The sequence below is a fragment of the Zingiber officinale genome, chromosome 8A (assembly GCF_018446385.1).
Source record: "Zingiber officinale cultivar Zhangliang chromosome 8A, Zo_v1.1, whole genome shotgun sequence".
In the NCBI taxonomy this organism is placed as follows: Eukaryota; Viridiplantae; Streptophyta; class Magnoliopsida; order Zingiberales; family Zingiberaceae; genus Zingiber; species Zingiber officinale.
The window spans coordinates 710,582-736,121 of record NC_056000.1 but is presented as its reverse complement, the minus strand read 5'-3'; the positions used below and the strand labels follow the sequence as shown (position 1 = coordinate 736,121).

Here is a 25,540-nt window from a genome sequence, read left to right as displayed (position 1 = left end):
CCTATGGTGGAAGTTTCGCCAATCGATATAAGCGGCGACGAGTCCGGGGAGGAGAGTCGGAAGGCTGTGCGGAGGCGATCTGCGATGGCGTGCGATCGGGCGGTTACGCCGATCGGCTCATGTGGTTCCCCCTCTTGGGGTGGCGGAGGATCGGAGTCTCTTCGACGTTTCGCCGAAGTTCTAGCGGTGGATCCCGGACGGAGAATTTCGGCGGGAGCCGAGGAACAGATCCGCCTCAACCTTCGCTGAAGCGGATGGGCAAGATCTGCTTGGTGATGCGCCCCCCCTCTCTTGTCCGGTGGGATGAGACCCCGCTCGAGCTCCTTTGGTGGCCGCCTCGATCTCCACGGCCTTGATTTGAGATGAGCGGTAGCTTTGGAGCGCCACATGACTTTGCAATAGGAGAAATTAAAATCAGTTAGATAAAAAGGTGAAGGGAGTAAAGAGTCTCTTACCCATACGGTAGGGAAGATTGGCCCGACGGAGATAACCCAAAATATATAACACCTTGAGCAAAGAATCGGTCGATCTTGTATCACCGACAACCGTCACGCATGAAGATAGGTGGATTGCTTACGAACTTGCCGAGCTCCTACTGAGTCAAGACAATGATCCGCCATTTGGTTCAAATGCGCTCGAAGTCGGATGTAGAAGAAAAATTCCTTCCAGTGCTTGTTGGAGGTCGGCATATTATCAAAAAATTTAAAGCCTATTCTACTCTGGAAAATGAAAGTGCCCAACTCGGATTGTTTGGGGTAGAAGAAGAAGTGGAATATTTTGGGATCAAGTGGGATACTATGCAGCTTAAAGAGGACAACCACCCCGCTCAGCAACCTAAAGGAGTTCGGCATAAGCTGGCCGAGCGGGATGCGGAAATAATTACAAACCTCCAAAATGAATGGATGGGTAGGAAATCTAAGGCCGCCCTGGAATTGGTCTAGAAAAAAGCAAATGGTGCCGATCGGCGGGTTATGGGGCCGATCGGACGGGCTGGCTATAATTATTTCGTGGTCATCAGGGATCCCATACGTCCGAACAAGACGCCGAGCGCCCTCTTCATCAAACCGACTCTCCATGGTCATATACCAAGGGCCATGAACACCAACAGCGGGCTCAGAGGAGCTTGCCATCTCGGAGAAGCAATAAGAGGGCAAGAAAACAGAGGAACGGGAACGAAAGAGGCAAAACGACTTGGGAGGACCTTGTAAACGAAGGGAGAAGACTCACTGAGAAGGAAACGGGCGGAAAAGATCACCGGTGGGTTGGTAGCCGCCGAAAAACAGGAACTGGATCGTCGGAGGTCGCAGCAGAAGAAGAGGCGGAAGGACAACGCACGAGCAAGCATGCGGCGAAGGAAGTAGACGGAGGCTTTATACTGCCGAGGTTGGTTGGCCTCCGCCGTCGGATGCAGGTCACGAAAGACGAGGCCCTCATCCGACCGTCTATTTCAAAGCAATCGCGTCCCATCGTACTAAGCGTCGCCGCCACGTGGGAAGAGCCACGTGGCGCCTTGCCACTAGGCGCAATTAATGCGCGTCATACCGCGCATGCTGCGACTTAATGGGAAGGATTTGCGCGATTTTCGAGAAGATTTAAGCAAGCAAACGTCCACGTTGAATAACAAGGCATCCGAAACGAAGAGCCGAGCGGCTGAATCTGGCATAAGGGCCGAACGGCTAAAAGGAAGATTATGGAAGCGGCGACCGCCCGCTCGGACACATATAGTCCAGTCAGTCGGACTCACTGCCTCCTTCGACTAGACTTGAAGGGAAGGCAAGTGATCCGGCAGTAAGAATGGGGGACCCACTTCCTGAAGGGTCTTAGCTTGAGAACCGATGAAGGGCTGACTAAGGGTTAATGGCCGAGCCGATCAGCCGGGTTGGTCCGAGCGGAGTTAGAGATAACCCATCCATGGGGTTGGGTGTCCGACGCGGCGACGCCAAGGCAGGAGGATCAAAGGGCCGACCGGGAGCCCGAACGGCAGGGGCCAAAGAGCCGAGCGGGCAACCCGCCCGGACAAAATAAGGGCGAGGGGACAAAAAAGTGGCCGAGCGGCCTATGCGCTCGGCTCGGGATATGGGATATCGGTAGAAGCATGTCTGATGATTAGGCCGTACACAAGATCGCACGATGGAGGATCTTGCCGTCACATCATGGAAAGGTTGATACAGTAGCAGTATGGCCTCAGGGACGCCTTTTCTGACGGATCCATATCTGGGCATGGCCCTTCTGACAGACCCATGCCTGGGCATGGTCAAATGCAGGTGATTGCTTTGATTGGCGCGCCCAGGCTTCTTCGAGGGGTCTATATAAGGCCCCAATTTCTTCACCGGAGGTATGCACGTCTTCATCTTGAGGCCACCTTTTTGTCATTTCTCGCCTGACTTGAGCGTCGGAGGACCGTCGCCGGGACACCCCTCCCGGCTCGGTTTTGTTGCAGGTTCACCGGAGCACTCGAGGATCCAGCAGAGAGCGCCACGTGCCCAGCGTCCACTGACTCTTGGTTCGGACAGGATCAATATTTATTTTTAAAAGAAAAAAATATCACTTGAATTATTATTAACTATTTATGAAGTAAAATATTTTGATTAAATGTTTCAGCAAATAATTTATTTTTAATTATTTGAAAAAGGATCAATGACTCCACCTTCAAGAGAAAAAAAACATAGATTTAAATACTTAAATCTATTCTTGAATTAAAAATTCCAAACCTCACTTACCCAATCATAAAAAAAATTTTGTTAAGATTTTTCAATTTTAGGAATTTTTCACAAAATTTACATTGGAGATACTCTGATCACTATATAAAGAGTTACTGTGCTAGACGTGAAACACTACGACTTAACTCTTTTCTAAATCATATGGGATAATCCTTAGAAAAAAAAAAAAGACCCTAAAAGAAAATTATCATACATTTCTATAACTAATAATGAATGGTAGTCCGGTGCACGAAACTCCCGTTATGCGGGATGCGGGAGAAAGATCTATTGTACGTAATCTTATTCTGTTTTTTGTAATAATTTATTTTTAGGATTCAAACCCGTGATTTTCTAATTACAAAGTAATAACTTTAATGTTCCTATAACTACTACTACTAATAATAATATTTATCCTTTTTTTCATTTGGCACGGTCAAGCGTGGCTGATTTCTGTTCCTTCTTAAAATCCTTAAGATCTTAATGCTTCTGCTTAAGATCCAACGTGTCGAGAAATCAAATTTGCGGTTAATAATCTACTACTTTAAAACGGTTAAAAAGTGATGGATGTAATTTTTTATTTTCTGATTTTCTCATTTGTCCATTAACTATTTCCTTTAAAAGGGAATGGACATTCTTATCTCTGCACTGCTGAGTCAATAAAGCTAGAGGTCATTTCTTAAATGCGAAGCATAATTAGCACATAAAGACTCGACTCGTATCGAGTTTGTTAATTATATATTGACGTTAGTTAATATTTCACTCCCCACTAATAAAGACTTTGACTCAATTAGTTTGTTATTTATCAACGCTAATTGATATTTCACTCCCACTAATTAATTAACCACCAACGTGTCCGGTCTTTGCCTAATTAATCTTTAATCCTTTCCTTTATCCTAGACAGGTAGGTTGAGTCATCACTTTAACCAACCACTATGAATCTGAATCAGACAACTTTAGATTGAATTAGTCACATTGACCCACTGTAATTCGGAAAAGAAGTTGTATGGAATAAGTTCATTGAAAAAAAAAACAAATGGGAATGATCACGTTCCATTTTATATATATAGCATTATTCCCATTGTTTTGGAACTGATTATTGTACCCTCTTTCTAAAGATTTCTTTTATTGTGAGAGTTTTAAATTATATTTCAAATTTGACCTCTTCTAGGAAGTCCTACCACTCATTCAAATGTGGCGTGCCATGTTATTTTTTTTACTTGAATTTAATTTAATTTATTTCATTGGTGGAATCTCAAATTCATAGAATAATAGTACGAGCAAATTCCAGCAGCCGGTAAATCAATAAATATGAAAAAGAAGTAAGAACAACAATTGAAATAATGAAATTCATTTATGAATATGATAATCAATCAATGAATAATTCTCTCTACAAGGAATTGATTTTGTCAATCTATTAACTTATTTTCAATAAATAAATAAATAATCAATTAATTATTTGATTAATTAAGCCGGAATGAGGAGTCTGGGTTTCTTCAAAGCCAGCGGGCTCTGCACCTCCTCCTCCGCCGCCGCCGCCGCCGCCATCAAGCAACTCTTGACACGGTCAAACTCTAACTCTGGCGGCACCGGCACGTTCAGATCGAACCCCCTGTAGCTCGATCCCGCACCTTCTGACGCCGTAGCCGCGGTGACGCCGAGGCTTCCGTCGTAGTGACACCTCTTGTGCCCGCCGAGCGCCTGCCCGGACGGGAACGCCTTCTGGCACACCGAGCACCGGTGCACCCTCCCGCCTCCCGCAGCGGTGGCTTCGGCGCTGGAAGACCCCGTCCTCGTGGACTTGGCGGCCGCCGAGGCCTCGTAAGTGGCGGCCTTCGAATTCCGGTGGCTGGCCTTGTGACCGCCGAGGGCCTGGTAGGACGCGAAGGCCTTTCCGCAGACTGAGCACTTATGCTCGAGCTTCTCCGGAGCCACCGACTCGGTCAACGTCGGCGGTCGGAGTCCGCCGCGGGCGAGCATCACTAGACACCAGGCCAAGTACTCTTCCTCAGTGGGCGGTCGGTCGAGGAAGCGGTTGCGCTTGGACCGCTTCTTCTTCGCCCATCCTTCGATTTGCGGAAGCGAGGACTCCTCCTCGTAGCTCATCTCAGGCGGAATTGTGGTGGATGATGCGGTCTCGCCTATAAACAGAGGATTGGAAATGATGAGAAGCAGAGAGTTGACTGATATATAGTAAATTTATTAGACCGGAAGGAAGAATCGTTGAAGTTGGCATGCAGCTAGCTAGCTAGCTGCTTATTTTGAACCGTCACAGCAGCTACCATGTTGACTTCAACAAAATTAATTCAAGCAAGCAGGAAAGAGGGAGTGGGTTGCCTGGAGCCAGAGAGGAAGGAGCTAGACTTCGTTCGGTGGAGATCGAGACTGACGCGCGGCTATAATACTAAATTACTAATCCTAAGAAAGACGATCGAATCTGATGACTAATTAGAGTATATATATAATTAGAGCGTCGGCAATGGCGTAGTTCGTGCGTTAGAGTGATGTTTGTATGTATGTATGTATGTATAGGTGTTTGTTTTGGCAATTTGTGCATAGCATGCTTGCATACGTAGAAAGGATCGATGAAGTTGGAGGAGGAAGAGTACAACTTTGATTTGTTCTGCAAGGAGACCAATTTGCTGTAGCTAATAAGTTGTTTCATGCGTTCCTCAACCCTTGCGGATTCAATTATACAGATTTGATCATTGACCCGAAGCAGGACCGGCTCAACCCTATTTGAGGTCCTAACCAGGATTTTTTTTTTTTTTTTTTTTTTTTGTTTTTTGACTTTTAACATTGTTTGAAAAAAACATTTCGTCACTTTTTTTCCATTTTTTTTCATTCAGATTTGGGATCAAATATGGATTTTTTTTTTAACAAATTAAAATGTTATTTTTATAAATGATTTTTTTTCACTTTTTAATTGCAAAATTATTAATTAAAATTTTATATTCATATTTTGATAACTTAATTCAGAGAAATATAAATTTTACTGTATTAAACAGAGTATTATTATTAGATATAATAATATACCTCAAGTCGATAATAAATTTTCTATTTATTTAACTAAAAAAATAAATATATTCAAAATTATTTTAAAAAATAAAGAAAGATAAAAAGTATGTCTAATTACTTAAACGAAAGATGGAGAGAACAATCCTTAAAAAAAAATAAAATTGAGGAAATAAGAACAAAGAAATAGGATAACAATAGAAAAAATAGAAAAAAATCATACTCACATTCTCAACTCATCATCATTGGCAAAGCACAAAAAATAAATAAATAAAAAATACAAGTACAAAATGACAAAACTCAATATCAATCCTTAGAAAATAAAGATTGTAATGAGACCAAACCAGCCATTATCATTTATCAAGAACTAAATGAGAGTCTTTTTAGGTACAAAGCAAAAGAAAAAATAAATCATATTTTTCATCACCTAAACCAGAATAATTATAAATGATAGAATGCAGATAAAGAGAAAATCAAACAATTTATGACCGTAAATATATCTAAATAAAAGTTAAATTTAATGTCTATCAAGGAAGTGAAATGATATAACTACCTAACTTGTTATTGCTAAAAAATAATAATAAAATCTTTCATTTTAATTAGATACAATATGGATGAATGCATCACATTTGAATTTAAGCAAGCAAGTAGCATAGTAGCACCAACCGGATCAGCGTGTTAATGTTAGATGCAGTTTCTCTTCTCCAATCTCAATGAACAAGACCAGCATAGAGAGGGAGTTGGAAAAGAGAAAGAGGGGGAACTAAAAAAACTAGCTTTTTTATTTTACATTCTATAGATAAGATAAAAAATTTCTAATTTATGTTCTTATTGATCAAAGGAGAAAACATCATCAACGAATGAGAAACGTAATAAAAATAGGCTAGGATTAAGAGATATTGAAGATGAATAGATTAGATTTTATAAAATAATATCTATAATAAAAAATAAATTTAATTTGTTAAAAAAAGAATCCCTTAATGACTTTGTTCATTGGAACAATAATAAACTTTGTACGAAATCTGAGGTTTTGATCAAAATTGAGATCATGTAAATATTTTTTCATGGGCTCTATTCTTTTCTATTCTTTTATATATATATATATATAGACTTGATATTGTGCGTGACTGTGCGCGTCGCTCACAGTATCAGCGCTTTTTTTGTTTTTTGTTTTATTTTTTTTTGTTTTAAATTAAAAAATGATTAAAAAATTTCTTTACGATTTTATTTATAGGGTTCAGGCTTTGGGTATAGTGTTAAAGCTTTTTTTTTTTTTAGATTTTACCTATAGGGTTTAGACCTTCTAATTAGGTTATAGTGTTTAGTTTAAAAATAAAAAATAAAATAAAATTAATTTAAGTATTTATTGAGTATTGTAATGTGTTTAAGGGATATATCTATATATTAAATTTTAAATAAGGAAATGTTGAATTTTTAAAATTCAAAAAACAAAAAAAAAATTAAAAAAAAACAAAAAAAGCGCTGATACTGTGCGCGACGCGCACAGTCGCGCACTGTGCGGTCGCGCACAGTATCAAAACTCTATATATATATATATATATATATATATATATATATATATATATATATATATATATATATATATATATATATTAAAAATAATGATTCTAATGTTTAGAGAACAAGATTGTACAATTTTTTATCATGTTGACATATTCTTTTCTATTATCTAAAAAAAATACATATAAAAATATATTTAATATTTTAAAAATAATAGATCCTAATAAAAATTAGGGTCCTAGACAAACCTTAATGACCGATATATATATATATATAGAGGTTTGATATTGTGCGCGATTCAACATTTCCTTATTTAAAATTTAATATATAAATATATCCCCTAACACATTACAATACTCAATAAATACTTAAATTAATTTTATTTTAATTTTTTTTTAAACCAAACACTATAACCTAATTGGAAAGCCTAAACTATAGGTAAAATCTAAAAAAAAAAAAATAACTTTAACACTATACCCAAAGCCTGAACCCTATAAATAAAATCGTAAAGAAATTTTTTAATTATTTTTTAATTTACAAATTAAAAAAAATTAAAAAAACAAAAAAATGTTGATATTGTGCGCGACGCGCACAGTCGCGCACTGCACGTCACGCACAATATCAAACCTGTATATATATATATATATATATATATATATATATATATTAAAAATAATGATTCTAATGTTTAGAGAACAAGATTGTACAATTTTTTATCATGTTGACATATTCTTTTCCATTATCTTAAAAAAAAATACATATAAAAATATATTTAATATTTTAAAAATAATAGATCCTAATAAAAATTAGGATACTAGACAAACCTTAATGACCTATGTCTAAAGGTCCTAGACAAACCTTAATGACCTATGCCTAAACCGGTCATGATCCGAAGAAAGGCAGAAGTAGAAGGACTGGAATTAGGAAGGCATGCAGTACTACTCGCAACACACTTCTTTCTTTTATAGCAAATTAATATAATTTAATTAATTACTCAATATCAGAATTCAAAATAATGTCTCGATTATAGCGCAAGCTAATTTTCGAAATTATGCTAATTCACAGGTTGCAATTAGCCGCCGTTAGTTTGGACGGTCGAAGATCCAGGTGTAATTCGCCGTTTAATTAACGCCCGCGTTAACGGAATGCATCTGTACTTCTTTGGTATGCTTTCACTCTCTTTCCCCCACAAGCCCCCTTCTCCTCTTATTCTCCGGTATGCTTTCACTCTCTTTCCTCCACAAGGCCCCTCTTATACGCTCCCCTCTTCTTCCACAGCCGTCGTCGACGTCGCCACCCTCCCCGTCCCTTCTTTGCTTCCATAAACCATCCTTTCGCCTCCATTCCATCCGATCCATGGCCTCCGAAGGAGCAGAGGACCACCGCCTCAAGCGGATCGCCTCCACCATACGCGTCATCCCCGACTTCCCCAAACCGGGTAACCAATCTTAACAATTGTAGTTCATTAGTGTGACTTTGAAGTCCTTTTTCTCGGATCGGGGCTCCATGAGGTGTTATGGCGAGATTTTTTTTTTTTTAAATTTTATTCTGTTGTTGTTGTTGTGCCTGATAGGTTGGATTGGGTGTAGGTATCTTGTTTCAGGACATTACGACCCTGTTGCTAGAACCCGAGGCGTTTAGGGATACGATCGATATGCTTGTAGAGAGATACAGAGATAAAGGAATCTCGGTGGTTGCAGGTAACTGTTTTTTGTTAAACTGTTCGAAAAGTAAAATATTCTTCTTCTTTGCTTGTTGTTTTGTTGGATGCCATGTTTTGGTTTGGCAATCGAAACGCATGAATATCAGCTCTCGTTTCTTCGTGTTTATTTCATTCACAGAACATTTGTGCAACTAAGAATGACTAGAAATTCGAAGAATTCCAAGAGAAATAACTGAAGATGGTACTGTCGGGTTAACTAAGATTAGGAAGGCGAGTAACCTAGAAAAGCTAGGACTTTTGTATGGGAATGAGCAAAGCACTCACTTCACGTTACTTTTTCTTGATTAAGCATTTTGTTCTCTGTATCTGTTTCTGATGATTAGCTTTCCGTCTTGATGCTTTGATTATGTATTATGTGGATATGGGAAAAATCAAGGCAGCAGTTATCAATATGATATCCAACTTGAGTTGCTTTTATATTATGTTCTTTGTTTTGCACGATGGAGCATAATTTATTCTCATCACTGCTGAATTTTGTTCTACCAAATTGTATCATACAATGTATTATTAAATTCCAAATTAAATGATCGTCATAACTCTATACTGAAATGAGATTACTAATGGACATGGGATGGTAGTAAATATCAGTTCAATTTTTTAATTGGATATGCATGATATGTGCAGGTGTTGAGGCAAGAGGATTTATTTTTGGCCCTCCTATTGCTTTGGCTATTGGAGCAAAGTTTGTTCCTCTCAGAAAGCCAAAGAAGTTACCTGGTATGGTTTTCTGTCATGTCAATCTTTTTCTATCTGTGCTTTGTAGATAATATACTAATTCTTGTGTGGACTATTAGGGGAAGTTATTTCTGAAGAATACTCGTTAGAATATGGTACAGACAAAATGGAGATGCATGTAGGAGCTGTTCAGGCAGGAGAACGGGCACTTGTTGTTGACGATTTAATTGCAACTGGTGGGACATTAGCTGCTGCTATGAGGCTTCTCGGTGGGGTTTTTTTTTTTCACTCGTTCTCTCTTCAGTTTTGTGGTTTTTCTATCCAAAGTTTCGTGTACATGCTATTAGTAGCATATCTTACATATTATTGCTCACTTCTACATGATCATGTTTAGAGAATAGACATCTCTGATGTCAGAGTATTTTAACCATCTAGGATAGTTTAGGCTTTCCTATTATATTTTACAGATGTATAGGTTAAGTTTCCCTATATCCCGTTGTTTCTTCCCAATTTTTTTTATTGGCTTTAGACAAATTTTGAATCTGTCGGTTGGAACTTATTATTTGTGAACAAAAATCTAATGAAAAATTCCAATTGTAGAAGCTAATTGTAATTGAGTTGCCAATAAGTTTTTACCTTGGTTTAGCGCAATCTTTTGAAGTTGTCAATGCCAGTCTAATGTTTATTCCTGCTTCTACTTGTATTCAATTAGTGTTAATTTAGCGTATTTAGATTTCAAACTTGGATATATGGTCGGGTTGGAAGTGATGAGGCTGGCTGAAATAAAGCCCAACCTAGTAGCATCTGAAGATTCTCTGGGTAAAGCTTATCCATTTTTATCAGAGATTGCAAAATCTTACTCTAGTGAGACTCTACTTTTTGATTTTTCTAACATCTTGTACTGCTACTAATGGTAAAGTTTGGATGGTACTATTATGGTCTTGTTCCATCCTAACCCATCTGAGCCACTCGCAAACATATTACCATTCTGTGATGCAAATTTGACCTTTATCATAACAATTTTATGTTGTATGGCTATGATGTTAAACTATTATTGACATTTCTCCATCATCTTGCCTAGAAAATTAAATCATATCTATACAGTATTACAACATATTTATATGATAATGTTGCATTCTTGCTTGGTTTCAGAGATCATAGATTTGTACTTTAAGCCAACGTTTGGGATCAATGACTAGTTATGATATTGCCAATGTTTGTTGGTTTTGCATACTTATGCATGGAAAATGTGGCTGCACTTTCATTTGCTTTTGTTTTCCATGCTTTATCTGCCTGGTCATAGGGCCCATTTATATCATTGACTAAATGGTATTAGTTCTGTTGATCAGACGTTTGTTGTACTTAGCACAAGATATTATCAAGTTCCTTTGTTCTCTTACACATATATATTACAGTCAGACTGACACTGGTATCTTAATTATTGTTTCTCTATGTCACTTGCAGAGCGTGTTGGAGCTGAAGTAGTTGAATGTGCTTGCGTCATTGAATTGCCAGAGCTAAAGGTTTGTTATCAACCAATTAGACTTCAGTTTTAATTGGGTGCATGATAAGCATTTGAGAAGGAAACATAACTCTGTTTCCTTACATTTCCTGCAAGTGAAGGAAATGCGAACTAAAAACGAAAAGATTTCTGCAATTATCATATCCTTTTGTTTTCTTTTGGTGGAAATGGAAGAACTGGAGGAAAGGGTTGGACAATCTTCCCCAGTTTGAACCAAAATTGCTTTCACCCAATTTAGGCAGAAAAAAAAATACTATTCTAACGCAGTGCTGATTAAATCTAACCTAATAAATCAGAACTCATTTGTTTTTAAAATCTAATTTTTATTTATATTTTAAAAATATTTTTAACAAATAATACTTGAATTTTAAAATTTCCCTTTTTTTTTCTTTTTCTAGTGAAATCATTAGAATGGAAACTCTTAATTTTGTTTTCTTCCCTTCATGGATATACAAATTAGAGATATCTTTCTTTCCTTTTTTCTATAATTTTTTTTTCTATCATCTTTCTTTCACCATCCATGTCTTTCCCTTATAGAAATTGAACCTAATGCACCATGTCATTTGGAACATAAACTCCACAAGTTAGAGTTCTTTATGGAGCCTAAAGCACAAGTCGATATATAAAATGCTTTATAGAAAAATTGGAAATTTTACTATCAGCCTGATCTTTGAAACTAGTTTAAATTCCATTCTGGAGACATTGTTTCAGAACGTGAGTGACTGACTTGAATGCTAGGGCCTGTTTGGATTAAGATATTTGAGGAGGCCATTGCTTTGGCAAGCAAGGATTTCTTGAAATCTCTCTTTTCACCATTTAAATTTGTGAAGAACTTTAAGAAAAGCGAAACTAGTTTTCTTAAAAATATGGGAAATTGAATTCTGATTTGTTTTCCTATCAAATCAACTATAAAGGTATTTCTTATATTGGACGAGAATACACAGCCAAACACTTGAAGGGTTACCAAACGTGCAAGTTTGCGCCTGACAATGTTTGGGAGCGTAGGATATGGTTTGAAGTAAGCTATTATAGGGACTCTCAAAACTGTTTTTATGATTGAAAAGACGAACTCTATTTATATGTAAATAAGAGCAAATCACTTATTTCATCTGCTTTGTTACAAAATATAATATTATGAAAGATAATGGTGTCTGATTTTGGTTGATGCGGAATCATGGAGTTCAAGTTTTCAAGGAAAGTGAAGATGCTAGTCTACACTGACTCCGGAATGAGTTCATTCAAGTTTAGTGTTTTTCCATGTTAATTCCGTTATGAATAACCAAGCAGCTGTAGCTTTTGCCTTGAAAATATTTAACTTCACATGAAAAAGTCACGTCTTATATTGTGCAAGGTACTCATTGACAAATAAGAATGACATTTTTGCTGGTTTGATAGGGACGTGACAAACTGGATGGCAGGCCACTCTTTGTGCTGGTCAAAGCTGCTTAGTGCAGCAAAATGAAGGATGGTGTTTAATTTTCCCTGGTGATGAGATAACCAAGGTTTATGGAGATTGCATGCGGAATTTTACCTGAGTATAAAACATTTAGAAATTTGATTTTGGAACCTAGATTATGTGTGTAATCGAGTGATTCGACTTGGTAATTTATCTGAATCTTTCTTTATAATATTCCTTTGTAATTCTCGTACGTTTCTTCAATCATAGATCTGCTGCCAAAGTCCGCTATCCAAATATTTTTGACGTGCATTGTAATTCACGACTTGAAGCAGTGTAGGCTCCTAAGCAGTGTTGGACCGAGCGAACCAAGTAATATATCATTTCACTTATTATCCTATGTTCACTCTCATTTCATTCTATCCTGTTTCCTCCCACCAACTGCAACCTTAGTTGTTTGGTCTAAGAGATTACATACTGATGGCTCATGGTTGTTTGTTGGCCTCATGAAAATCAAAAGAGCAGCTGAATTTGTTGCCAACACCGTGGTCTCGGATTCTTTTGTTTCCTAACTTGAGTTGCAGGTTCATAACAGGAAGTGTTGCCTTGCCAGGAGAGTTCAAAACTTTGCTGATGATGAATCAGATCTGACCAGCTTGACGTAAAATGCATCATTGATGACTTCTTTTGGATTGCTCACGATTCAGTGTACGTAAGCCCAGGAGCTAATAATTGTTGGCAGTTCTTTTTTTTTTTTTAAACCGAACTAGTAGCTAAGTTTCCTATATATTCAAATCACATATTTACCTTTTAAAATGATCTAATCATGTATCTTAGACATATTTTACCCCACTCGTGTATACATATTTTACCCCTCTCATTTACACGAGTAGATTACTACAGTATACCAGTTGTCAGATGTATTTTTTAAAATAAATAATTTTGTTGGAAGAGTTATTCATTTTCGAAAAATTATTTCTCTCATTATATTATGTTAAATTGATTATTGAGGGTATGAATATAATTAAGAGAATTAGATAAACACATGCATTTCAAGCTTAGCCGATTTTGATTAAAACTCGATCAAAATTGATTGATAAACTTAGAGAGCTTAGAATGATATGAAATTGATTATGTTTTTGCTCTCAATATCAATTTGGCGAGCGGTGATTTTTTTTAACATGAATGTGTCCCAAAAATCTAATTCATGTTAAAAAAAAATAATATTCTCAATATATTATGCAAAATTAATATTTGAGACTATAAATATAATCAAGAGAACTAGACAAATAAGACCTGATTTCATGTAATTCCGATGTCTCTAACTTAATCAGTCGATTTTGATCGAAACCTGATAGACTTAGAGAGCTCAGAATTGTATAAAACCAAGTCCTGTGTTCATCTAGATCTCCTAATTATATTTATTTCCTCAAACATCAATTTGACATAATCTATTGAGAACAATGGTTTTTTAACACGAATGTATCCAAAAAATCTAATTTATGTTAACAAAATCATTACTTATAATATATTGGGTCAAATTGATATTTGAGAGTAAGGATATAATCAGGAGAACTAGACAAACACATGAAACTTGATCAAAATTGGTTTAATGACCTAGAGAGCTCGGAATGATATGAAATCTGATTTTGTGTTCATTTAGTTCTCCTAATTATATCTATATTCTCAAATATCAATTTAGTCTAATATATTGAGAACAATGATTTTTAAAAATATAAATAGGTCTTTTAAAAAATATGTTTATTTTTTAAAAAATTACAAATATTGAAACGTCCCTATATATATATATATATATATTGTTATTGTCCTGAGCTTGCTCATTGGTTAATACGTCCTATCTTTTTCGTCTCATTACTTGAAATAGTTAAAATCTGTGAGTCGATAGACTCAACATATTCAAATCATACTATGCATTAATTAGTTCCTATATCCATGTGTCCAAGTGGGGAATTCTAACTTAACTAAATCTTTATTCATAGTAATGTATTTTATTCATAGTAATGTATTTTACTTACACATGCGTACTAAAACATGAAGGTAACCATATTGCATGCAAGGACATACACATAATCGTAAGCATAAGATCACAGACATGAGCATAAACATGCCTACGCATAAACATAAACATAAACATGAGCATAAGAGCATAGGCGTGAGCTTGAGCATACATAGCATAAACATACACATGAACATAAGCACGAACATTTGATGATATACTTCTTATAGGCAATGACATCCCTAACCTAGAATCTACCAAGACTTGGCTGGGAAAGTGTTTTTCAATGAAAGATCTTGAGGATGCAACCTATGTTTTAAGTATTAGAATATACTAAGATAGGTAAAGCAGGTTACTAGGGTTGAGTCAAGGTACATACATTGATAAAATGCTGAATAGATTAGATATACAGGACTCTAAGAGAGGATATTTACCAGTGTCACATGGTGTACATCTTTCCAGGCTATGTGTCCAGAAACACAAGAGGAAAGAATAGAATGGACAAAATACCTTATGCTTTAACTATATGGTCTATAATGTATGCTATGATATGTACTCGACCAGATGTCTCGTATGCATTAAGCATGACGAGTAGATATTAGTTAGATCCTGGAGAAGGTCATTGGACTACAGCAAAGACTATCCTCAAGTATCTTAAAAGAACAAAGAACATGTTCTTCGTTTTCATAGGAGATAAGGAATTAGTCGTTAGAGGATATATTGTTGCAAGTTTTCAAACAGATTAGGATGATTTGAAATCATAGCAATGATATGTGTTTTGTTTGAATGGTGTAACTATTTGCCAGAGGAGTTCCAAGCAAGAGATAATTGCAAATTCAACAATTGAGTTCGAGTAGATAGCAGCTTCAGAGGCAGCAAAGGAAGCTATGTGGACAAAGAACTTCATAGCGGAGCTTGAAGTGGTTCCTAGCATTGTTGATCCAGTTGTGCTATACTGTGACAATAATGCGACCATAGCACAGGCAAAGGAGTCAAGGTCTCATCAATAATTCAAGCATGTACTGAGGAAGTGTTGTCCCTAGGGCGTAGCACAGCTGGGGGCGCATGGTTTCGTGGCCGAGAGGTCCAATATTCAATCCTCGGGGTGTCATTGCCTGGGGTTAGCGTCCCGGCTATGCGCTTTCAGCTGTGTACTTGCATTTACCTCCCTCCATATCCGTGGAATCGACTCTAGGGGGGCCGCTGATGTGGCGGTTCCACACATGTACTGAGGAAGTATCACCTCCTTAGAGAGATAGTTCAGAGGGGCAATGTGTTGGTTAGCAGAGTAGATATCAGCGAGAACATCGCAGATCCACTCACAAAGGTCTTACCTCTACAAAAACATGAGACCCATATGAGGATCCTAGGACTGAGAGTCCATAGTGTTTGACAATAGTGCAAGTGAGAGATTATTAATGTGTGCACATATGTGCTAAGACACTCCTTATGTATTTTGTGGATAATTATTTCATAAAGGCAAGTATTTATCATTAATTATTTACTTTTATGCATGTATATAATTAATGATAAAATCCCACAGATTAATAGATATATTAATCTGAAAACAGTCCTTGACCATATAGATATCTAGAGGGGGCATGGATATCTAAATCAACGTTGAGTATGACTAGGTCGAGATAAACTGAGAGATGTATATCCAAGTTATACTTAGGGGTGCCTTGAGTTTAGAGGTACATTAGACACGACATGCTTAAGAGGAGATCATATATCAAGTATCATTGATCATTCCTCTTATGAACGAGTGAAACTGATTTATTGACTTGAGACATTCATTTATTCTATGTGTGGAGTTATGTACTTTGACGCCTTTACAAGTAGTCTTTAATTGGATTGTGATTAATACGGTAGTTAGATGTATGACAAAGCGTAGAGAGAATAGTGTTGAATCAATAGAGGATTCATCGCTCTCTTGGATTAGGAGTTAACATTCTAGCCGCTTGATAGAGATATCAGTGACTCGAAATCCATAGCTATGGGAGGAATGATTTATCATTCAAGAGGAGTTTATTATATCTTGGAAGTCAAGTAAAACAATTAATTTGGTAATGATGCATAATGTACCAAATTAATTGAGATATAGGCTTAGATGAAGAGATTGCATTACACAGTAATCAGTTCATGGTGGTTTATAGTTTATGACTGATATTAATTTTATCATGTTGGATGACTAAAAACTATTGCTAGATAGTTATCTTAGTCTGTTTATGAATTTACACTGTCTTCGTGTATAAACTTAGAGGGTCGCATGCTTAGCACATAAATATGAACATTATCTATGATTGATTATTTTAGTGAATATTAAAATTAATCAATTTTACTATTTCTGAATCAGAATTAATTAGATTATTAATTAATTCAAAAATATCTGAAACTAATCGACATCAACATCAAATATGGATTTATTTAATCCAAAGAAGAGAAAATTCAAATAGTTATAATCATGATGATTAATCAAAAATTCGAAAAGTCATCATAATGATAATTGATGGAGAATTCGAAGAGTCGTCGAAATAATAATTAATAGAGAATATGAAGAGTCATGTCTCTTCATATTCCTTGAAGGCTATAAGTAGTCATCCTTGGAATGAATCAAAGATAAACTTATTCTTTTCATTTCTCCCTCAAAGATTTTTTCTTCGCTTTCTTCCATCGAAAGAGATCAGTAATACTTCTAAGACTTTATCGATCCAAGAGGCTAGCACCTAACGGTTCGCGTCAAATTCGTGATCTAGTGCACGTGAATACCACTAGAGAAATCGCACGTGGAACTCTTATTAATCTGTGATATTATTTACGTCTATCGAGAACTCGAAGTATGTTTTATGTTATTTTTGTTTAAAATTATATGTAACACAAAGAGATTCATAATTTTAAGGACAAATCTAATTTTAATATATGTATTCTATTACGCTCCAATTCTAACAAAAATGACTATAGGATACATGATTTGGTCATTTTAAAAATAGAAAATATGATTTAGATATTTAGGAAACTTAGCTAGTTGGGTAAAAAGCTTTTATAAGAAAGGCAACTTATATTATATGACATCAATGAAATACAAACGAGGACTAAATCTAAACTGACATTTTAACTTATCGTTCACACTATCATACATGATGCATTTAAATGATGGACTTGAACAGAGTTTCAAAGTTCAGTAATGCAAGAACATCAATTTACAATCTGCTCTCTCACACTATAGCATAGCTTAAGGTTGAGCAGGCCCATCGGGATTATCTGTCAACAAATTGTTTCATTGTGAATAGAAAGAAAGAAATTTAGTAGAATTTAAGAATATAGGTGAAATAATATATATATAAGAAGATATTTACAGATTATTAGGATCCCAATGGTTGAGTGATCATAGCTATTTAGTTGTTAGTCTCTGAAACACATCTTATGGAAAATAGCGACTCCATTTTAGAACGAAGTTGCATAATCTTTCCCCTCAAATCTGCGCTGTACATACAGCTGATGTTTTCCATCGCTTGACAGAGCACCATGTTGAGTAAGTGTTGACGAGCCCGCTGCATTTGATGCAGTGAATTTTGATCGAGGAGACAAGCTAGAAAAAAGCTTGGGGATCAAACGAGCTGAAAGATGGGATGTAGCAGACTCAAAATTCTCAGGATAAGATGGCAGTTGAATGTTATCACTGTTAATAAAACAATGTTAAGTCGCGCTTAAATGTGGAGCAAAAAGAAACCAAGTCAAGATCTCATATAACGAGCTTACATAGTAGATGTAGGCTTCCTTTTCACAAACAGGCAACGTTTTGGCTTGCCTCCATTGCTTGGACTGAAAGTATAATCCTGTGATAGAAAAGAACACATTTTTTTGTCAGCTTATCTAAAAATACAAAACTAGCATAATTCAGAAGTAACAAGAGGAAGATTGAGACATGCATTGGGTCTAATCTCTGTAATCGCCTGGACAGGACTATTAAGGCTGTGATGTTGGAATCTTTCTACAAAAGGATGCTCAAGCAACTTATTAGCAGTTGGCCTCTCTGCAGGGTTCCTCCTGAAACAACACTGGAGGAAGTCTTTGCCCTCCATGGACAAAGTCTCTGGTATTGGTGGATCATAATTCAAGACATTAAACATAGCTTGAGCCTGTATCAATCACAAATAAATTTACCCCAGATCCGCATGGAAAATGAGAGATGAATTTCTTTAAGAAAGCTATCAAACAATTATGAATTGCTTTAAATATTTCACATGCTAAATTGTAATAGAAATAAAAGTTGCCAAGTAAACCATGGAAAGCAGTTTGAAATAATTTTGTCCTTTTTCACAAGAAACTCCCAAGCTGAAGTCAAAAGAACAGACTCAGAGAAAACCACAACATATCAATCCTTCAAGCACAAATAAGTACATTTTCCTTGGAATATGTTGCTACTTCACCAATTTAATCGTTTTTTTCTTATATATGTATGATTGAGCAATTAATTCCAGACAGGCATTGACTGTTATCCTCCACTAATCACCTCTACTGAATATGTGCCAACCCCCAAAGTCATTTTAACAAACATGGTGTTACCATAGTTGGGGAATATTAAAATGTTTGCCATCATATAGATTGCATCCTTCCTATAAGTCGAGAAAGTTATGTACTCGCTTTGCCTCAGTAAGCCTAGTTCAAGAAATGAGGTAGTTTCGCCAAAGTGTGCACATATGTTGGAAGTTAACATTCTGGTAGTGTAAATGAAAAGTTGAAAACAGAAGGATAAGCTCCTTCACAATATCAACATAGGAAATAATGAATTCGTATAAAAAGTGGTATGCAACTAGGAGTTAGAAACTTAAACTGAAAAGCTGCAAGATCTCAACAACATAGCCTTAAAAGAATAAAGACCTCCTGTAGGCCACTCCATGGGTGATTTCCTGTGAACATCTCAATGATTGTACAACCCAGACTCCAGATGTCAACAGCAACATCATAAACAATTTTTTTGTTCATTGTGGCCTGCAACATCTGCAATGAAAAAGTAATTTGAGATCTACATCATAATAACAATGTACATGAATTGAAAATATAATTAATTTAAACTTGCATACGGAAAGCAATTCTTTGAAGCCAGAATAGTCCAGTAGGTTTGATTGTAAATTCTTCCAGCAGAAATTATAGTGTTATTCAATTTTCAAAGAACTTGCTGGCTCCTTGGGAAGGGAATTTTTAAGCTGATTAACTAACTCGCCAACTTGAAAATCATAATAAAAAAAGAAAGTGGCTACTACAGACAGCCACACAGGAAACACTTTCATACCTACGTCAGTTACAAATTAATACTCAGTTGCTGCATTGACTGGAAAACATGCTAATTTTCCAATATAGTGAAATCTGACTGAAACCCTCGATGGGAGGCAACATTCCAATAAGTATAATGGAGTAAACATGGAAAAAAGGTTAAAGAGAGCAAGGATGGTCAAATTCCTTGACTAGAACACAGAGAGACCTTATGTCCTGAAGAAGAAATTAACTAATGACAGAAGCTTTTCGTTGAATATAGTATTACCATGTCCAAGAACTCCTATACTAAAACTATCAGCGTCACATCATCATTCCCAGACTCCACTGTCCAGTAATCATTCAGTTCAATGAGAGTAGACTAAGTAATAATCATAATTATCATCTTTATTTTGGTTTATTGAAATGGTGCATTTCATTGTACCAATGAAAAAGGATTCAACCAATTAATTACAAACAAATAAATGGATGCTGTAATAAAGAGAAAAAAGTACCTCTGGAGCCATCCAAAATGCTGATCCCTTCATTGAATGACAATTCGTTGCTCCATTCAACTGATCAATAAAATCAGCATTCTGATTAATAACATGCCAGAATACTATTTATGTAGGTAGAATATTAAAATGCCATCCTGTTAATTCTGTAGTAACTATCAATTTCCTCCAGGACCGTCAAGTAATTTTGTTTTACCTCACTCAATTGCAATTGATGTAATTGTCTCTTCAGAGGGAAGCTTACTCAAGAAATTAACACCTAACGTTTCTCTTTATCCTTTCTCTCTTTCTCCTCTTTCTTTATTAATGCAATATACTGGTTTGAGGTTAATGACATAGTTAGCGGTGTTGGTTTGAGGTTAAAGGGATCATTGGTTGTGGGCAACATTAACTTCTAAAGTTTCATTTTGCCTACACGAAAGTATTATACTTTCATTTCATTATTGTGAAGTCTAGAATTCATCAGAGCTTTTTAGTTTTATGTAACAAGGTAAACATAAATAGTATCTATGTATCAGTTTGAAGGAACTTTTGAAGGTGTTAGTATTGATAGAGCTACTAGTGCAGTCTGAATCACACAGTAGTAGTTCAAATTATAGCATTTTATCATGTCCAAATATAGCCATGTAATGACTATCTTATTAACAAAAAAACAAAATATTTCTCCCAGTATAAACAATTCCTCAAGCAGCATTCTAATTCATGAAAAATCAGGCAGACAGCCATGGAAGAAGATGATTTGCCCTTTTACTTTAAATGCTGTCAGGCACTTACATGCTTTGCCATCCCAAAATCAGCTAGTTTGACAACCCCATTCACATCAACAAGCAAATTTGCTCCTTTGATATCCCTGCAGGACCAATCTGTGTGTTACGATTCTGTTCTATAACTTGAAATGTTTCCTTTCTAGTGTTTTTTGTTTTTCCCTACACATTTAACAGTTTGTTATATACCTCTTTGATTTGGATAAATTCAGCATATAACATGAATTGGTTACTCAAATTCAATTGTACGAACAGTTAGTAGACTAATGAAATAAACATATGACAAAGAACATCAATATAACTCAGAGATCCTTTTTTATGAAGATACTAACCTGTGCATGATTTTTTTATCATGCAAGTAAGCCAAGCCTTTAAGGATATGACCAGTAAATCTGCGGACTATGCGTTCAGGCAGAACTCCATAGTACTGCCGAACATATTTATTAACTGAACCAGGATGAACATATTCTAGATAAATGTAAAGCTGATCCTCGATCTACATAAAAGAAATAGAATTAACACAAAGTTAAAAAGGAAAGAAAATATTAAAGCTTCAGCATGACCAAAAAATACACACCATTTCACTTCCATAGTACTGAACAATATTCGGATGCTTAAACTGACTAAGGAACTGGATTTCCTGCCAGACATAGGACAAGCTTAATTGTCACATAAAGAACATGAAATAGTGTGATCTATATATGTAATAGAAAAATAAACTAATGATGAGACAAAGTGTCAAAACAAAGAAAGAATAACTTAGAACAAAGGGTACCAGTAAGTTTGTAGCACAGGAGAAGAAAATGATATGCTAAGTTTGATAGATTTGCTATATGAGAACTTGACGTTTTCCTTGTTTAGATCTTCACCGAAGACTAGGTGATGGAGTGACGCATATATGGAACACAAATAGGATAGAAAATGATATGCTAAAAGGGGAAGAACGTGATAAGAGCATGCAGGAGGAAAAGTTAGATCTGGAGCTTGATGGACAGAATTGAAATGAAGAGGATTTTCTATTTGTATTTGGTTTTGAGGAGTGGCGAGATATGGAATTTTCAATAGGAGTCAAATGCAGATCATTGCAGCTTTGTGGATGATGCACGCAACTGTGACATAGAGAACACGGTCTCAAAACAACCAGTAAGTTTGCAGCACTGCTTTCATGAAAGTGAATTAGATGTGACTTTTCAGTGAGATTTGAAAATGAAATTTCTAAAACCTTATTCCAAAATTGAATAATTTGACATTACTCAGTTGCCACAATCAGGATAATTTGAAGAATTTAACCTGTTCCAACTGCTTCAAGCATTCAGCTGATCTGGAATCATCAGGGATTATACTAACTTCTTTCATCGCACATAATGCACCATTGTAACTGTTAAAATAAGTAACAAACTTTTATATTAAGAAACAAGAAAACATTTCATGATTCAGCTATAAAATATGACTATCTACCAGTTGGTGGCTACATATACATTCCCAAACGTTCCACTCCCAATCAGTTTCTTTTTCCTCCATTGACTTGCCACTACGGGAACATCTATTTTTGATGAAGCGCCAGGAGGGAGAGGAAGTGGGTGGACATTGACATTTCCACCCCTGTCATGCCATGCAGTCATGCTGTCGGAGTGCATTGCTCTGTGCAATGGGGATGCCGGGGCACTATGATTTCTAGGTCTCCTGTAGTTTTTAATTGCCAGACCATATACTGGAGAATTCTCATTGCTCTGCATTATCTTAGGTGAAGACTGAGAAGAGGAAGCAGACACACTGTTTTGAAGGATATCTGGCTCTGACAAGACGTGAAACCCTGGAATGCCATTGACAGAGGAAGAAACCAAAGACGCTACACCACTTGATCGCCTAGCGATACGCACAGGACTAGCAGCAGGACTTAAAAGATCACCGGTCAAAGCTCTTTTAGCCGGAATATTCAATGTGATGCCATTGCTTGTTGTTCCGGTAGAATTTAGTTCTTTAGATGACCTGCAACAGTGACATAACATGAGCCATCATTAATATGCTACAAAAAGGTAACAAAACCAGAAGGATCCATGAAATAGTTATATGAAAGTGTCGAAACAGGTAAACAGGTGTCTTTTTTTATGCTGGTGTGGGCGTATAAAATGGAACCTATGCATTAAATTATAAGTTGCCCAAGGAAGAGAGAAAGAACTCGTGCAGCCCTCTAAAAATACAGCTGATGAAATAGAACAACAAGAGAGATGCTTTTCTATATCAACAAACACACATAGTTATTTCTTCAGGTGCAGGAAGTAATCTGATGCATCCGTGCTCTACAGGATGAAGTTGAATTTAAAAACTAAAACTAATTAATTCAGTAAAGCAAAATATATAAATAGAGAGAAAGAGAATTACTTCCTGGCTAGTGGTTGAAAGGGCATAATCCAGCCAATATATAGAGAAACAGCTTAAGCGACCATAAGATGAAACCCATCCTCTCTACTATAGAGGTCGTGAACCTTGTTTTTTATTTTCTCTCTCTCTTTTTGGTTTCACAAGAATGTCAAGGATCTCCATAAATATGGAGACGAATTACTTGAGAAAAGATTTCACACGAATTCACTTAATCTCCAAATGATCAGCAATTAGAGAAATAATTGTTGACCATGAATGGGTGGTTTCCAAATTATCTTTGAACATCTAGAACAAGAAGGCAATAAATAAATAAAACATACCTCCCTAATCCTGAATCACGAGGTGTAGGCTCAGCAGCTGCATCAATTCCACCGCCTAACCCGTCCACCGTGCTAAAATCCCTTGGCAGAGGCCCACCCGCCGATTCTTCGGGAGAGAGAAAAACGTTCCGTCCCGATCTCAACTCTCTTGGCGGCGAAGCTCGAGTAACGGACTCTGGAAGTGGAAGCGGTCGCGGCGAGACAATCGGCGACGAAGCAGACCGCACCGGGACGTTGTAAAGTTCGCTTGGGGAGCGGGAGCGGGATACGGGAGTGGAACTCGTGGCGGCGGCAGAGGCGACATGGTTGCTGAGCGACCACGATACCGACGTGGAGCTCGATGCATCTTCCACAGCGTCCAGGCACAACGCATTGAGCTCGTGCTCCATGAGTCGGCGGAGATTGTTCTGGCGGATAAGGCGTGGTTGCGGTTGGCAGCGGCGTGAGGAATAATGGACGCGGTGATCCTTAGGAAGGCCGAGGCCGCCGCCGCCGCCGCCGCCATCAGTGCGTCCCGGAGAGGTGGGTGCGGAGGCTGAGGAGGGAGAATAAGACGAGAGAAGATTATTCCTGGGGATTCTCTTCCTGTTCCAAAAAGGCATGTCCAAGGGACGGCGGTAGAGTAGAGGCGGACAAGGCTAAGCAAGCTATCGCGGTGGTGGAATAAGGAGAGAAACCAAACCCTAAACAACGTTGCCCGTGGGAGGATGAACCAAGAAGAAGACAGAGGTCATGCTCGTCGTCGAAGCATTTGCTCTCTCTTCGCTGCTTCTGCTCCTCCATTTCGCTCTCACTCGGAGCACGCGGCTTTGAGAGGCACACCAAGTCTTTCTTCCCGCACAGGGTCAAAACCGTTTTGGCATGTGTCGAGCTATGAATCAAGTTTCGGCTCTGTTCCGGTTCCGCGCCAGACTGACTGACAATTCTCTCGCTCTCCGTTTTTCTTCAATCGCGTTATGATCGTAAATAACGCCCGTTATTATCTGTTATCGTTTCCGATTTAGTCCCCAAACGTCCACTACCACCCAACTTAATACCTCTGTCTAAATTTTGATGTCTAATATATTATACAATGGTTAAAGAAAAGTAAACTGTTATTATATAAAATTATTATATTGCTATATAATCAAATTATTATTGTATTTTAAGGGGAAAAAACACTAAACTAACAAACAAACCAGGCTTTCTTTTCATTTGATTTCTATTTATTTGGATGTAAAAAAAAATACATTTATATTATTACACCACCAACAGCTGGCTAACGTGGACGTTCGCCCGTTTTGGGGAGCGCCTGTCTGGCTGCATCACCTTGGGCTCCAACCTCAGACCGTGATTGAAATAATGCAGGGGATCGGCCTAGCCACGTACGGTCCTCTCTCTGGGTCCCATTGAGAAGACTTGCTTGGCCCGGTCAAATACCGACGTGGTAAACTTAATTACTTTGCCTTAATATTTATTCTCCGACACTGACCCAATATCTGACTTGCATTGGTAAACTTGCTTTGCCTCATTTTAATTTATTTATGACTTGTAAAAAAATTAATAAATGGATTAAATTGTTTATAAATGGAGCGTATGCATTTTAATTTATTTATTCAACGAATCTAATTGAAATTAAATGTCTAAAATAAACAAGAGACGACTTGCTAACCTAAATTGTCGACCTTAGATTGAAGTGTTTTTTTTTTTCTTTACAGGAGCTTTTCCTGATTGTTGTAATACGACAGATCCAGAAAAATAG

General features: G+C 37.0%; 3 protein-coding genes across 3 annotated transcripts; 1 reads left to right on the top strand and 2 right to left on the bottom strand.

Annotated features, from left to right (window-relative positions):
• Positions 1 to 4,031: 4,031 nt before the first annotated feature.
• LOC122009381 (zinc finger protein ZAT10-like) lies at positions 4,032 to 6,062 on the bottom strand. The gene is made up of 2 exons (XM_042565508.1): positions 6,056 to 6,062; positions 4,032 to 4,879 (listed from the first exon to the last, which is right to left on the bottom strand). Exons 1-2 carry the CDS (start codon positions 6,060 to 6,062, stop codon positions 4,164 to 4,166), a joined length of 723 nt encoding a protein of 240 aa, XP_042421442.1. The 3' UTR covers positions 4,032 to 4,163.
• Positions 6,063 to 8,408: 2,346 nt separating this feature from the next.
• Positions 8,409 to 12,839, top strand: LOC122011741 (adenine phosphoribosyltransferase 1-like). The gene is made up of 6 exons (XM_042568118.1): positions 8,409 to 8,670; positions 8,822 to 8,932; positions 9,580 to 9,672; positions 9,750 to 9,899; positions 11,095 to 11,153; positions 12,548 to 12,839. The coding sequence occupies exons 1-6, from the start codon at positions 8,451 to 8,453 to the stop codon at positions 12,599 to 12,601; spliced, it is 687 nt and encodes a 228-aa protein (XP_042424052.1). The 5' UTR covers positions 8,409 to 8,450; the 3' UTR covers positions 12,602 to 12,839.
• Positions 12,840 to 17,603: 4,764 nt separating this feature from the next.
• LOC122011740 (mitogen-activated protein kinase kinase kinase 5-like) lies at positions 17,604 to 24,640 on the bottom strand. The gene is made up of 12 exons (XM_042568116.1): positions 23,800 to 24,640; positions 22,556 to 23,086; positions 22,388 to 22,475; positions 21,675 to 21,737; positions 21,430 to 21,593; positions 21,108 to 21,183; positions 20,334 to 20,393; positions 19,447 to 19,566; positions 18,495 to 18,704; positions 18,325 to 18,401; positions 17,922 to 18,244; positions 17,604 to 17,826 (listed from the first exon to the last, which is right to left on the bottom strand). Exons 1-11 carry the CDS (start codon positions 24,399 to 24,401, stop codon positions 18,010 to 18,012), a joined length of 2,226 nt encoding a protein of 741 aa, XP_042424050.1. The 5' UTR covers positions 24,402 to 24,640; the 3' UTR covers positions 17,604 to 17,826; positions 17,922 to 18,009.
• Positions 24,641 to 25,540: the final 900 nt, after the last annotated feature.